The sequence below is a fragment of the Sinocyclocheilus anshuiensis genome, unplaced genomic scaffold (assembly GCF_001515605.1).
Source record: "Sinocyclocheilus anshuiensis isolate Anshui unplaced genomic scaffold, SAMN03320099.WGS_v1.1 scaffold453, whole genome shotgun sequence".
NCBI classification, from domain to species: Eukaryota; Metazoa; Chordata; class Actinopteri; order Cypriniformes; family Cyprinidae; genus Sinocyclocheilus; species Sinocyclocheilus anshuiensis.
In genome coordinates this window covers 1963739-1979216 of record NW_015537979.1, presented here as the reverse complement: position 1 = coordinate 1979216, position 15478 = coordinate 1963739, and the positions used below count along the sequence as shown (strand labels likewise).

At 39.5% G+C, this 15478-nt stretch overlaps 1 protein-coding gene across 2 annotated transcripts in view; it reads right to left on the bottom strand.

Annotated features, from left to right (window-relative positions):
* Positions 1–3599: 3599 nt before the first annotated feature.
* LOC107673369 (zinc finger and BTB domain-containing protein 46-like) overlaps positions 3600–15478 on the bottom strand; it is a 68662-nt gene continuing 56783 nt past the window's right edge. The window contains exons 3-5 of one of the 2 annotated variants that reach the window (XM_016466922.1): positions 15022–15251; positions 13618–13660; positions 12355–13535 (exon numbers count right to left, since the gene is read on the bottom strand). In XM_016466922.1, coding sequence (XP_016322408.1) covers positions 12937–13535; positions 13618–13660; positions 15022–15251 — 872 coding nt within the window. In that variant the 3' untranslated portion in view covers positions 12355–12936. Of the gene's footprint in view, positions 5379–7401; positions 7578–12354; positions 13536–13617; positions 13661–15021; positions 15252–15478 lie in introns of those variants that run through there. The other variant, XM_016466930.1, reaches the window with a different exon arrangement.

Here is a 15478-nt window from a genome sequence, read left to right as displayed (position 1 = left end):
TGAAAATTATGGCATGGGTAATTACCTTGTCTCTCAATTCAATGTTATAGTTTATGCCCTAATATGGTGATGTTATATTGCTAAAGTTACAATAAAGACCTAATATCAACACAAAAATAATACGCTTACCTTGCGCGGGGATTTTTGGAGAATGCACTAAATCGCTTCTATTTGGTCCGTAGGGAGTTGTTGGCATTGAGAAAATTATCGCCCCTCCTGGTACTCTATTGGTAACTTCACCTTCATACATGCGTGTAATTTTCACGCCTAGAGGAGGCAAAGCGTGACACTTACACGCATACTCGAGTGGACCAGCGTGTCTGCTACACGCTTTGGCGTGATACTGGGTTGCCAGGCATGACGAAGCGGATATCGTTCTCTTTTGGAAGGCCAAACAAAGTAGTTTCGCTTTCACAACGAAACACACAGCGCCTTCACGACATGGCGGCGGCGGCAACAACAATACTACAGCGAGAATAGAAGTTACGCCTTCTTTCTTTGCGTGAACATTTGGGTCGGCGTTATGCAAATCTTCCCACATTGTGACGTAGATATGTGGGGGCGTGTTAGAACGAGCCGTTTTAGGTAGGTGTGGCTGACTCTGAACTTTTATAAAGAATATCTCTTTGGATTTGAGACTTTACTCTTTGCAACTTTACAGATCTTCTTTATGCACCAAGAGCTTGTAACACTCCAAAGAGAAAGGAAAAATTGAAATCGTATCATATGACCCCTTTAATTTGAAGTTTAGCTTACATTATAAACAAAATTATGGAAAAATAGCCTTCCCTATCTTTAATGTGTTATGTTAGATCAATAAATTATTTAAAGTAAGCAAACCATATTGCATGTGAAATTGATAAATTTTAGTTTCTAACTGGCAAGATATTTGCTTAAGATTTGCTTAAATTATTAAAAGGCTATATTTCTGCCTACTAAGTCATATCATACTGATTCATTGAGTCATCAATGAATATATTTCACAAAATGGGACCCTCAATCCTTACATGGATTGATAATATAAAAGTTCCTGTTTTCTACTTTGTCTTAAGTCAAATTAGAGAATTCAAATCTTCATGTAAGTAAGGAACTATATTTATGTCTGATTAGCTGTAATAATACTAAAGGAAAAAGATTAGCTGAAATTATTTATTTATGCCCAGAAAGATCATTATAAGCTGATACGATGATATCTTCATTCATCCTTATTTTTACACACATTAATAACGAAATCAAGAGTAATATCAGAAAAAAAAAAAATCCTAATGGCATGCATGGGCAAAACCTACATGATGTGCATGCGCGCACAAACACATAACCACACACTGGGGCAATTATAGTACATTTGTAGGTCAAGTACATAGAGGCACATATCTGTTTTAATATTTATCTCTAGAAGTTACCTGATTGAAAATCACTGAGAAGTATCAACAAGCGCATTTAAAAATACCCTGATCGTGAAATCTAACCCACATTTACTTGTGTAAATGAATTGGATTCAAATGATGTGATCCAGTTTGTCTTTCAATGCCAACAGATTTTATTTCAATTAAAGGTAAAGAACACAATAAATTAAACAGGAAAATAACCAAATGTCCAATCATTTGGAGAAATTTGGATAGTAATTGTGCCTGGCACTTGGGCCAATGACATTTGAGGTCTAAAGCTTGTACAAATTCTCATTGCCAAAAAGGATCATTTCCCAGTCCCAAAGTCATATTTCCCATAATTCCACATGAAAGTGGCCAGCCTTCTAAATTCAGATGCAGAGTGATGGCATACAGTAGAGCACATCCATTAAAACTTGAGCATGTTTCCAAGGGCAACAGAATTAAAGCTGCAATTCTTCTTTAAAATGTACTTTCAAGTGGCCCTTCATAACATAACACCATAATCTGTGCTTTCTCAAAGTAGAGGGAAAAAAATGAAATCAACCAAGCAACTCACTGTTTGATCAAAGCTTTGCACCTGTACACCAAATCGAAAGAAAAGCACTAAATGTATACTAAAAGTATACCAGATTATTACTTTTTGGTATAATATTCATTACTTAGTGTACGTTAGTACAGTGTTTCCCAACCTTTTTTTAGTCGCGGCACCCTTTGGAAATTTTAACAAACTTGTGGCACCCTACAAAATTAATTTTGTCACAATATTTGAATTTCTAACTTCGATATGATACTTTGAAAAGTATCGAAATTCGGTACAGCAGGGAAGAACTGCAGAATGTGTCATATATATATATATATATATATATATATATGTGTGTGTGTGTGTGTGTGTCAGATATTTTTAATATTATTAATTTTTTTGTCCATGGAGGCAATCAGTAGGCTAATTTCTAATGAAGAGACTAATTTATATGACCGATTTTAATGTAGGCTTTTATTCATATGTAAACATTGTTTAATTACCATTATAACTTAAACTATCTCACAAATTTTTGCTCACTCAGTGTTTTTTTTATTTTACAGTGGGGTAATTTTGTTGCAGTAGCACGAGGTAGCTTGATTTCAAACTTTGAATTGAATAAAAAATGACCACCACGTTACAACACAGTAGGGCTGTTGCAGACAGAAACAATACTGTACTACATCGATGTTTCCTGTCGGCTCAATTTTTGAGTGGACTCTGCTGTTCCGATGAGCATGAACGGTATACGAGTGGAGCGACTGAGCGGAGCGCACACACACATAGAGCGGTATTATACGCAGAGCGTCACACCACGTGAAAGTGAATCCTGAGCGGCGAACTAATTTTCGGCAGCCGGAATTTCGGTGCATCTCTAATTATTGGCGACATCAGAAATGGATATTATATAATAGCTGCTTTTTTGAAAATGTTAGCAATTTAAAAATATTAAAAAAGGATTTTTTACACGGCACCCCTGCTCTCGACAGACGGCACCCCGGTTGGGAAACACTGCGTTAGTAATATAGAAGCGTGTGCTGTATATACCTTTGTCAACACTTAGTAAATTAAGCTCTCAGAAGGTTCATCCTTCAAAAACAAAATAAAATATAAGGAAACATTTTCTCCAATATCACTGATAAATCCATGGAACTGGCACAATATAATTACTTCTGAAAGCCACATGGCTTGCTGTCCATAGAAAGGCGAGATTGGAAAGTTTTACACTGTTTTTCAAGAAAGGAAATAAAAAATGAAACCGATAATAAAGCTTAGCCTCCAGCACTTAATAATAATAACAATAATTATAATCATAATAACAATAAGAATTACAACACCAACAGTAACCATAATAATTAAAACTTGTTAATCATAAAGCATAATAAAGCGTTTTAGTCCCATTGTCAAAGATTCTGGCACAGATTGTTAAAACAGTGAGTAAAAAGACATTCATGAACCTGGTCCTCCACGCACTCGTACACACACACACACACACACACACACGCACTGAGTCAAACAGAATGGTAAGGATGTGTAAAACGACTAGACAATCTCTCCCTCAAACACACACAAACTAAATAAATAACCATTTAAAACCAATAAAAGAACAGCAATTTCACTTTACAGAACACATCAGTCCCCATGGTCTCATTACTAAGAGTTTTTGTGTTTCGTCATCTTAAATGGACTGATAACAAAAGAAAGCTGTGGTTCATTGATTAAGAAATTGACGCATATTTCTGAATATTCCAGAAGTTAGAGCAATAAATATTTAGTGGGCAGGCATGATATCTCCCTGTCACATCACACGGCTTTAAGATTTCAGAGGCAGACTCAGTACAGTAGAATGGCAAAGCTGTGAGGAAACGCAAAGTACGTCAAACGTAAAAAGAGGGGACGAGAGGAGAGAGTCTGAAATCATTTCAGTAAAGGCCTTTGAAGTTAAACACCCCCACACACCAAACCTACAAATTACACACATTTGCATACAGGTTTTGTTTTGTTGTTTTTTTTTTAATAGAAACACCACACTGGAAACCCTCTGTATAAAACCATACCATCCCTGACTGAGTCCACTATGGAATGCAAATAATGAGAAAATATTACTGTGGGACACAAGTAATATTTACATAAATCTACTCGTATATCTCCTCCAGTCTCTCTCCTTTGCCATTGCTGAAAACAAGTTTTCTCTCCCATAATAGAGAGAATAAAGATTGTTGAGAACTAGAACGATTCGTTTCTGCATAGTGTTCACCCACCTTCCCCTTTACCGTTCTTTGTTGAAAACACAAAATCAGCATCTCACTTATATGCATCTATATACATGATTTTTCCGCTCGAAATAAATGTTCAAGAAGGAAAATTGCAATGAAATAAAACATTACAAGGCATACATTATAATTAGCAAACCTAGCACAAATGTTCATATATAACAGTCATAAGGACATATTGTGTATCCTTAAAGGTAGGTGTGGTCACCATATTCATCTATGTAAATTAAACTGCAGAAACCGGGAATCGATAGGACTCTAGTCAACGTTTAAAGTGCAAGTCTGTTGCAGTTTCTCTTCGCAGAAAACAACGCAGAAAACAACAATGTGCCAAAAAAAACTGGTGCAAGTCTTCTGACATGAACTGCTGCGCAATAGATTAGCCAGCGCCCCCTGGTGGCAGCTGACCATATGGAAAGAGCACATCTTTCGTACACTTTGTCTGTTTGACCCATCAAAGCATGGTACTGATTTGGACAGTCTCCCGAGACAACAGAATCTCTTTTGTCTGAAGAAATAGCAAACACATACGCAGAAACCCGTTTGGTCTTCAAGGAAGAAAGGAGACAAACTGAAGCCTGGGTCAGAAGCACATGGAGTCGGGGGCGAGAGGACTCTCCACTGTCTCTCCTTCGGCAGCCCTGTGGGCATCTCAAGGATCTCTTTGTATCCAGCTCCTCCCACATGCTGAGATCCGATTGCCCTGCCTCAAGCATATCTCCTTATAGGAACAGGTGGTAAACCTTGGAATAGTATCCAGGCATTGGACTAGGAGATCCAACTGAAGTCTTTCTCGCTTCCCGTCCTGGCGTCTCCTTCCAGAGCCGAGTCGCTTTCCTCTTTGCCATCGTCCATTGCTCTGTCGTCTCGCTGTGACATCCCTGAGCCAGGCCGCCATTTTCCATTCTCCTCCTCTCCTTCACCTTCTCCCATCAGCTCTGCTTCCACCATCATCTCCTCTTCCCCGTCACCATCGGCGGTGTCATCGGGGTAATGGTGGTCACCGGGATACAAGAGTTCCTCTTCTGGCGAGCCGTCCTCGCCATTCTGGTCCAGCAGGGCAGCCATGCCTCGACCTGAGCAGTCTGCACAGACACCGTGACGACGAGAGCCGTGCTTGATGCCCACGCTGGCAGCAGACATAAAGACGCGACTGCATACTTTACACACGTACTTCTTGTCCTTACTGTGCACCTGAGAAAGAGTGACAATGCCTTGTTAAGAGACAGCATTTCTTTTCAAAAAACGTCTGTGGCAGTACCATCATAATACCGTGGTACAATATTCATTTATTACAGCTAGAAGCTACATGAGGCTTACAATGACCCTGTTTACGCTTGGAATAAAGATGTGTCTCAGGTGATCTGTGGCTGGCTGCATACAAGTTAGCCATCTCATTTATTCTTTAACACTGGTCATTACCAAGTCAGTTACATAGAAAGGTACATTAGTCTAATTTGAAAAAAAAAAAAAAAAAATAATTAAAAAAGACTTGGCCAACTGCTAGTTGATCAAACTAGTTTCTTAAACAGTCTTTAACATAGTGGCTGTGTTTATGCAACTGGCCCCTGATCAAGCAAAGAATGTTAAAAACATGGAAACAGGGTCTGATGGGCTATTTTGAGTTTGAAAAATACTGAAATTATATTTGTAGATAGTCAAATGCATGCAGCCACATCAGATTTATATTGTATGTAATAATCAATCCTAACTCATCCCGGAAAGCACATACAATAAAGCATGCACTCAGTTAATAGTTTTTTTATTTTTTATTTTTTGCTCAACATATGCTGCAGCAACAGCAATATGATAAAAGTCCCAAATGTTCAATAAATAGTTTGATTTATTAACAATAATTAGTTTGCCAAATAATACAGGTCACTTGTTAAGAATCACTGACATGCAGTAATTCATTAGGCTATTTACAGTTGCCTAGCAACATAGCAACCTACCACATTAATGTAGAATGTACATTTCATCTGCAATTTATCTGCACTTTATAATGGCTTTGAACACATTCACTTTAACGTGTTTGAAAAACACTTATCCAAAACGCTTAACATTGGATTCAAAGTATGCATTTTATCATTACAAGGATTCCTTTGAGATTCAAACCCAAGACCTCGACATTGCTATAATGCCACACTCTAGTGTGGTACGTTTTATTAGCATTACATGTATACATAAACTGTAAAAGCATCTCAAACAAAACTGTGTATCTGCAGTCGCTGCTGAATTCACAAGGGAAGAGAAGCATTCAGCCAATTACAGTCTCTTGTGCAGACCTTTGAATTTTTCACCACATAATAACGAAGCGGTGACAACATGTGGCGGTGTAGCATATCGGTTGTGATCCATCATGGTGTGGATCATGAATTAAGCAATGTTTAGGTGTTAAACGTTTCAGTGTTAAGCAGAAGCAGTGCTGTCTGTTATCATGTCACACTATTACAGGCCCTTTGATATGCACAAAACCAGAGCTAATTTCTGTGGCATGTCTCGTAGCCACACAGAGACCAAGAAAATGCGCCAAAGTGTGTTTATATGTGCTTTCCTTGAGAAGATACAGTAAATACAGGTTTTAAGAAAGAAAAAAAGGAGAGGAAAAAACTGCTGGCAATAAGGGCAGAGAAAAACTGAGATAAGAGGGGTTTATGGGATATGGCAGAATGCTGTATTTAATAGGAGCCCACTAGAGACTTGTCTCCCACACAAACATCTTTACAAAAAGCACATATGCTGTATAGTCCTTAATAAAAACTGAAAAGACATTTCAAAGTATCGGCTTTGAAATTCAAAATATTTCACAAGATATTTCTATTAAATTATTTTTTATTGCATTTTATTTAATTATAAACATCCAGATGTAATAATCAAAATTCCACAATGTTATCTTAACCACTCTTAAAAGGTTAGTTCACCCCAAAATGAAATTTATGGCATCATTTACTCGCCCTCAAGTTATTCAAAACATGTATGAATTTCTTTATGGTAGCCAATGACTTCCATAGTAAGAAAAAAATATTAAAGTCAATGGGTACAGGTAAACATTCGGTTGACCACATTCTTCAAAATATCATTGAAACAACTTGAGGGTGAGTAAACGATTTAATTTTCATTTTTGGGGGAACTATTCCTTTAAGTGCTGTACACTTTGCACATTTATGCAGATAATTGCTCTGCACTCACTGCCTCCCCCTGTTGGTACTGCACTCACCAGTGTGTGGCGTTTCATGTGTTCCCTCCGGGTGAACTTCTTCCCACAGATCTCACAGGGATACGGCCTCTCGCCCGTATGTGAACGCATGTGCCTCTTCAGGATGCACTGGTGCATGGCGGAAAAACTGCAGTATGGGCACTTAAACTTCTTCCTGATCACTGTGAAGTCATTAACTGTGGATAGAGATGAAGAGATGTGAAGAGAGCTGGTTAGAGTCTGAACACATGCAGGTTAAGCCACTGGAAGTATGAGAGTTAATATGTGAGAAGTGTTTAAGCCCTGCACATAGCATTAATGCCAAACCTACTTACCAAAGCACTGGGTTAATCTCTCTCTCGATCTCTCTCGAATAAAATTACTTTAACAGCCGCTATTGCTGCATTAACATAACGGGCTGATTCATGTTAACCCTAATTATTTTAATGGGTGGAGTCAGGGTTATTTTTATTTTGGGAGCATTCTGTAAAGCCATAAAGGATGACCCAAAGGAGGGCATTACTCTACATTAGAATTAGCCAACAGGAAGAACATGTCCAGGTCATATATTACCTCAATATGAAAAGCAAGAAATAAGAACTAAAATTTTAACTAAAAAAAGAAAATGCCCATTTTAATCTAATACATTGTGACAATACTTTCACAACAGCTAAACATTCATCCGCCCCAAATTTTACATTACTGATGCACAAACAAATTTAGTAACAGGGTTGCCAATCTGCGGTTTTACCGCGGAATAGGGCGACGTTTACATTGTTGCTGCAGGTTGTTTTTGAAATCTGCAGTTTGAAGTGATCTCCGCAGAATGCAACTTTGATGGAGGGGACCCCCAACAAAGGGGAAAACGGAGGAAAACACATGATTGGGCTAGTTTTGATTAGCAATTGGGCAGGTTTTGTTTCTTAGACCTGGCAATCCTGTTTGGTAATTTGGTAAAAATTTGGTAAAACAGTGCATTAAGCATTTTAAACTAACAATGAACAACAGTCTAGTCCAATATATAATATAAATATACTATTGTTCATCAGTTCATATTCATATAGAGTATTTCAATCATACATAGTATTACGGTACTCTTCACCATATAAGAGTACAAAAAAATTACAGTGAGAATCACTATTTGAGAATAATAGGAATTACCAAAAATGTAAAAAAGAAAAATACCCTAACATTATTAATGAGCATATTATTAAATCTAAATATTTGTATTTTTACCCTTTTAAGCAAGGAAAAAAGTCACCTGTAAATTGTCACTATTTATCATGGTATTATTATTGCCACATTCACATCAGTTACTGTATATCCTTTCCAATTCCTCCTATCCTTTGTGTCATCTAGTGGCAGACACTGAAGATAGCCAAAGCACTGACAAACTGCGAGAGGGATACTCTCCCTAACTCACCTGCCCTTAGCTACCAAAAGCAGCCCCAAAAGACAGTTTCCCTAGCAACCACAGCACCGAAACAGATTTTACAGCTCAAATTCAACAAAGAAAGCTGAAAAACCCACAACGCAGCATAGCATAGCTTCCTATTGTTTGCTGAACAATTGATGCACAAATTATCAACCCAAACTCACGAAACCAAACATCAATTCCACTACTTCTTGTTCTAATTTTTCCGTCTTCTGTTAGTAAAAGATTCAGACAGAGGCATGTGCTTTGTGTTATTCATACTATGATGACTATAATCTCATTAGGCATTGGTCTATACTGGCTCAGCTAATAAGCGGATAAGCACCATTTAGGTAAGGACAGACTTGAAGCCCAGGTTTACCTTATAATCCATACACATGAAAGACGTGATGAGCTGAAATGGCAAAACCAACATGCTGCACATTTACTACTTCAGAATCTGAAAAACTGCCCTGGAACTGACCAAAACCAACATGCTGCACATTTACTAATTTAGAATCTGAACAACTGCCCTGGAACTGACATTTCTCTACATTTTTTAAACAGCTGATGGTCAGATCTGACCTATGACAAGCTTAAATTTAAGGTAGCAAATAAACCCCATATGACCCTCACAACAAAATTGTAGTAAAACAAATCTAGTTGTAGCTGATCACAACAGGTTCTCAGTTTATTTTTATTATTTGTAAAATAAAATGACCACAGTTTACATGATGCTTTACGTCAAAATTTATTGTCTAAAAAATGACAACCAACCAACCAGTTAGTATTGTTCCAAAATACATCATTTACAGAATTCTTTTTGGTTTTAGTCTAAAGGATATATTTTTTCATTTCGGTCATAAAAAAAATAGTGCAATTCAAAACAGCTGTGACTGAGATTTCTGATGCGTTTTTTACACCCACCATTCAAACCTCTTCAGACAATATCAGAGTGCACCAGTCCTTTCATTTTCTGAGGAGAAAGTGCTAAGACCTTGAAAACGTCAGTGCAAATCTCTCTCTCTTTTTGCATCGGTGATAAACAATGATTCCTTTAACAAATCACCCCAGATTCAATGCAGCAACACACTTAACAGTTTCAAAGATAACGTCATGCTTTCATTCTGTAACTTGGAAAGTTGTTACAAGCAGACCAAGCAGATATTTTGTTTGACGAAACACAACAAAGTTTTACATATGACACAAAAATCGGATAGTCTATGCAAAAAGTGTATGATACCTTCAAGATCTTTACAAAAACAACAGACAAACATCTTATTTTCGGAGGAAAAAAAGAAAAGAAAGAAAAACAGCGAAAAGAAGAGGTCTTTTGCATACTTGGGTATAAGATTTATGGGTAAGTTTAGGTGGTTCTAGTGACAATACACTTTCTCACTGCTGTGTCAGTAAGAATGTCGACACATTCACAGTTTCTGGCACAACTGATTTACTGCAACACTGCAAATCCATTGATTTCAAAGAGGAAAAATTAGTGACACTCAAAAGTTTCGAAAATGCCAACGGGTTCTGCTGCAGTGCGCACTGCATTTGTTGACCAATCACAGAGATTCTTAGAGAGGCGAGTAGAATTTCAGAATGGATATGGATATTCGCTGTATTTTCGCTTGATTTCAACCTCTAAGCTCTTCCACACTCTCAAAATGGATTTAACACGTCCCTTATCCACCGAACACCCCATCAGAGCTGCCTCTAGTGTGTAAGCGCCCACTGATACACAAATGAACTTGCCATAACTGTATAACATATGTTGTGTGAAAATCGCAATTAATGTAAAAACATCTCCTCCAGGAATTACTACAAGTGTAGACTGCCTTGAAAATTTCCCAGAACTCTACCAGATAACTTTGTGGTCTGACCACTCAATGGCTACGTTTACACGCACAATTTTTGGTTCAATTGGACTGAATTCATTCCGATTGATGAATCTGAATGTAGTGTTTACATGAACGCTAAATAAAGTGATCGGGTTGATGTGCGCATTTATATGTCAGCCTGGACCATGGCATCCAGTTCGAGAGAAGTTCACATGAGGGAAAACCAGAGCAGACATTGGCTGTTTACATGCACAATTTTTGTTTCAATCAGACTGAATTCATTCCGATTGATGAATCTGAATGTAGTGTTTACATGAACGCTAAATAAAGTGATCGGGTTGATGTGCGCATTTATATGTCACAAGCTTCAAATCGGAATTAATTTTTTTGACATGCGCACACTGCACAAATATAGTTTCTCACTGTTTGCACATAATAACCCCTCTCCTACACGGCTTCTTTATTTGTTTTTAACTGCAGAATTAATATTGATTAATTTATGGATAAATATACATATAAACTGCTGTGCCGTGCTGCTCATATTTGTCACGCAGTAAAAATGCCCCTCCCCGCGCCCAAAACGGGTTGCCTGTGGTTGAGAGTGAAAGGAGAATTTTATAATGACAGGACACGCATTTATACAACACTTTATTCAAAAGGAAGAACCGCTCGTTCCGTGCGTCATACGTCATTATGCTATTTCTGCGTCATTGCACATGCGCAGTTCTCATATTTATCACACAGTAAAAATGCCCCTCCCCGCGCCCAAAACGGGTTGCCTGTGGATGAGAATCCAAAACAGGGACTGGTGGGAGGTTATCCTGCTCCACTTCACAGTTTCTGAGTGAAAGGAGAGTTTTATAATGACAGGACAAGCATTTATACAACACTTTATACAACACTCATTACGCTATTTCTGCGTCATTGCACATGCGCAGTTCTTTCCGATAGACGTTTTACCATCTCATAACAGATGTCATCTCTACCTGGAGAAGTTTGTTTAACCCCTGCAAGCGCCTTTTTCAATTCATACAAAGTAAATTCTGAATCCAACGTACTTCCAGATGATCCTTTATTCTCCAACAAATTAGGGTATTTACTTAATATCTGGTCCCTATTTTTCCTTAAGTCCTATGATAGATTTGAGTTACTGTGAACTTTAACAAATGTTTCTGCAAACACCTCTGCTTTTCCGCTTTCAGTTAAAATGTGTCTATTATTATGTATTAAAACTGAAATTTCATTCCGATCGAGCTCAATCGGATCGATTAAGGTGTTTACATTAAGGTTTTTCAGTCCGATTGAGCCGTCAATCCGATTACAAATGGATTATTTGGTTGCATGTAAACGTAGCCAATGAGACAGCTCAAATTTAACATAAAAATACAACTATAATTTAGATCCATCTCTGTTAGCAGGGATCCAGAAAACACCCTCAATCCCCTTTTACATTTCTACTGGCTGTCAGGTTTGGAAGCTAGTGTGAGGTCACACAAGGACTGGTCACAACTTTAAAGAAAACACGTCTTTTCCTCTAACATCTCCCTTATCAATGCGATTTAGGGTCAGCATGAGTGAGAGCCGAGAAGAGCTAATTACTGACATAATTCGGTGCACTCACATACACATACACGTACACACACACACACACACACACACACACACACACACACACACACACACACACACACACACACACATTTGAAGACAATGTAGCTTGCTGATAGATTTTGGACATTCCCTAATCTTCCTCATCCCAATTATCTTCTCACACTCAAGTGCAGAATACAAGAGAGAGATTCTCCTGCAGAGGGCAGCATTGTGCACATGTTTAACTGCTGAATTAACTACTTAACATCTCGATAAATTACAGAGACCCCTGTGCCTGAGTCCGTATTGCAGACTAAGCATAAGATTAGTTAGCTGGTAAAGAGAGGGGTGTGAAGCCACCCAAAATGAAAAAGCATTGTCATCCAATGCACCGATATCTCTATGTTTTCCAGTCTTCAGTAAGACCTTGAATAATCCTGCATGGTACAAAAAGCAGACAGCTCTATGTGCAACAAGAGAAATGACAAAATGTCTTTATTTTGCATAGTAATTGTGCCTCAGCAGCCATATGCAGTAGTCATAAAAACCTGACAATTTAGATATTTGAAGAACATACAAATCTGATGTACACTAAAAAGAAATGTAGATATGTCAACAGTGCTGTGGCCAAAAGTTGGAGAAGGCCTGGGATGACCTGAAGTTTGTATCACATTCCCTTAATAATGAAATGATGAATGTTGCTGGTTTGGAGAATCAGTCATCTATATGGACGTGGCCGTGGTCATCTTTGTTTAAGCTGTGCAGGTTCCACAGCTGCTTGGTGGGCGAGATTCCCGATTGACAGCAGACCTTGCCATGGGTAGCCAGGTTTTTCTGTGTACTGAAGGTTCGGGAGCAAGCGGGACACGTGTACACGCGCTCGCTGGAATGCACGGAAGACAGGTGGCGGTTCAGGTCCGTGCGGTCGCGGAAATGCTTGAGGCAGTACATGCACTGCATCAGCTTCCGTTTAAGGTGTATGGTCTTCTCATGGCGGTCGGCGTTGGACTTGAGGGTGAAGCTGGCGGGACACTGCGAGCAATGGTAGCGCGCTGACGGAGGGTTGAGCAGAGATGGGGCCACTAGGGGGCGATGGTGGTCGAGGCAGTCCAGCGAGAGGGCCATGAGCGAGAGCGTGTGGCTGTATTCGTGCTGTCTCAGTTGAAGCAGGCTGCTAAACAGTTGCTTACACAGAGAGCAGGCAAGCTCCTGCCGCCAGCCCGGCCCTCCGCCCTGCACCTCCGCCACACACACTCCATGCTTCTCCTCCACCATCTGATCTTCCTCTACAGGAACCTGGAGGCGCTCCAGCCCTGAGAGGGAGAGAGAGGTGAGAACTAACGGCAGGATATCGGCTTATGTATGTGAAAAATAACAGGCAGTCATGTGGGGTACCTGCATTGTTATTTGGACTATTGTCGTCTTCTTGCATTTCCTCCTGTAAGAATATACACACATTGCACATCAACACTTGTGTACTTCTGATCACAGGTCTGTATTGAGGTGTGTACTCCTGAGGCATGCAAGTTCATGAGGTAAAACACACAAACAGACACACTAGAAACAGAAGAAATAGACGGGACCCTTGAAGAAAGAAGAAAAGCAAAGAAACAGTTGGCTGCGAAACAGTTGAAGCAACAAAACCAGAGATAGCATGCAAGTATTAGTATTTTTGACAATTACTAGTAAAATATAATCATTATATATATATCAACTCTTTACCAGTATGGTAAGAAAAATAAATTTAATTCAAGATATATTCCCTTTAAAAAATGCTGCCAAAGTCAATGTATCTTATTTTAGTGACATTTAGATATTTGCGTAAAGATTATTGGTTTGTCTATTATTTTTATTCATTCAAATTGGGTTTCTCAACAGCATATCCAACAGGTGGAGACAAAGAGAAAGCTCTTGGGACACGAGGATATTAAGTATTGTCCATGAGGTGAGGTGTGTATTTGTTTGGGAGGTGGAGGGTTACAGATCCGATTGTGTTTTTTTCACCCATGCTCTGAGATGCGTGAGGCTTGTACATGTATAGGTGCGGCCCATCCCCCTTGTTCTCGTTCCGCCCTCTCTTGCATAAGAGTGACACATAATGGTTTAAGCAAACAGATGGCTTGTCCACAGAGATGGTACAACTTCTTGGGGGGGGGGGAGGTCCTGCGAAACCAAATGCCACCTCAGCACACGGGGAGAATGCAATTTCCTGCTCTCACTCAAGAAAACAAAAACCCACTCTGCCCCTCTGCATTGTCCATTACTATTGATTTCTACCGCCACCTGGATCCCCTTCTTATCAGAAGAACCTTAGCTGCGGAAATCGTCATTATATTCATCAGAATGACAAATGCACAGGGCACACAGAAGACGATAGACATCCTGAACTTTTTTTTTATTACACTTATTTAGGGGGATCCTAATCTGCACAATTCTGTGGAATATGGTCAAATTTGTTAAACAACCACCACAGATATTAAGTGTGATGTGTTGCCCGAAATTTGGAATAGCTGATGGATTTGATTGGTTCTGGTCAAACTTTGTGACTATCAGGTGGTCCAATTATGTGAAAATCTTTGGAATATGTGGAAATCCCTTCACTCTGGCCTTTATTTTTATCACAGAAAGGAAGAAAAAGCATTAATTAACAGAATGGAAGTACATGCAGGAACAGAGCAGGCAATGCAAAAAAAGCAACAAATCTTCTACAGCAATCCGACAGATTCTTAAAAAGGAGCTATATATCAAGAGACACAAAGCTGAAGGATAAGTGGCCTATTGGGTGTTTGTTGGACTTACCTCAGTGGGTGAGGCCTTCAGGGCCCCTTCCGTATAGAGCTTGTCTGGGGGGCCCCCAGACTGTGGCATACCAAGGGCCCCTGGGGGCCGTGGCACGGATGGTGGAGGCGGCAGTAGAAGAGGAAGAGGAGGAAGAGTAGACGGAGGAGAAGATGAAGACACCCCGTGTTTGCTACCAAACAGGGCCCCTGGATGGTGGGAGCTGCTGATGCCATTGGAGCAACGAGGCCCTGAGGAGCACAGGAAATGAGTCTCACCCACCTACTCTCAGACCAGCGGCCATCTTCCACACAGCAGCAGAGAGAGAGGAGGAGGAGGAGGAGGAGGAGGAGGGGAAGGGGGCAAGGGGCACACACAGCCTTCATTTAGAACCAGAGAGGGAGAGGAGGGAAGAGATAAAGAGACCGGAGTGGGGTTAGGGTTTGGCCTCTCTCGCTCTGTTTTTTTGGTCCTCTTC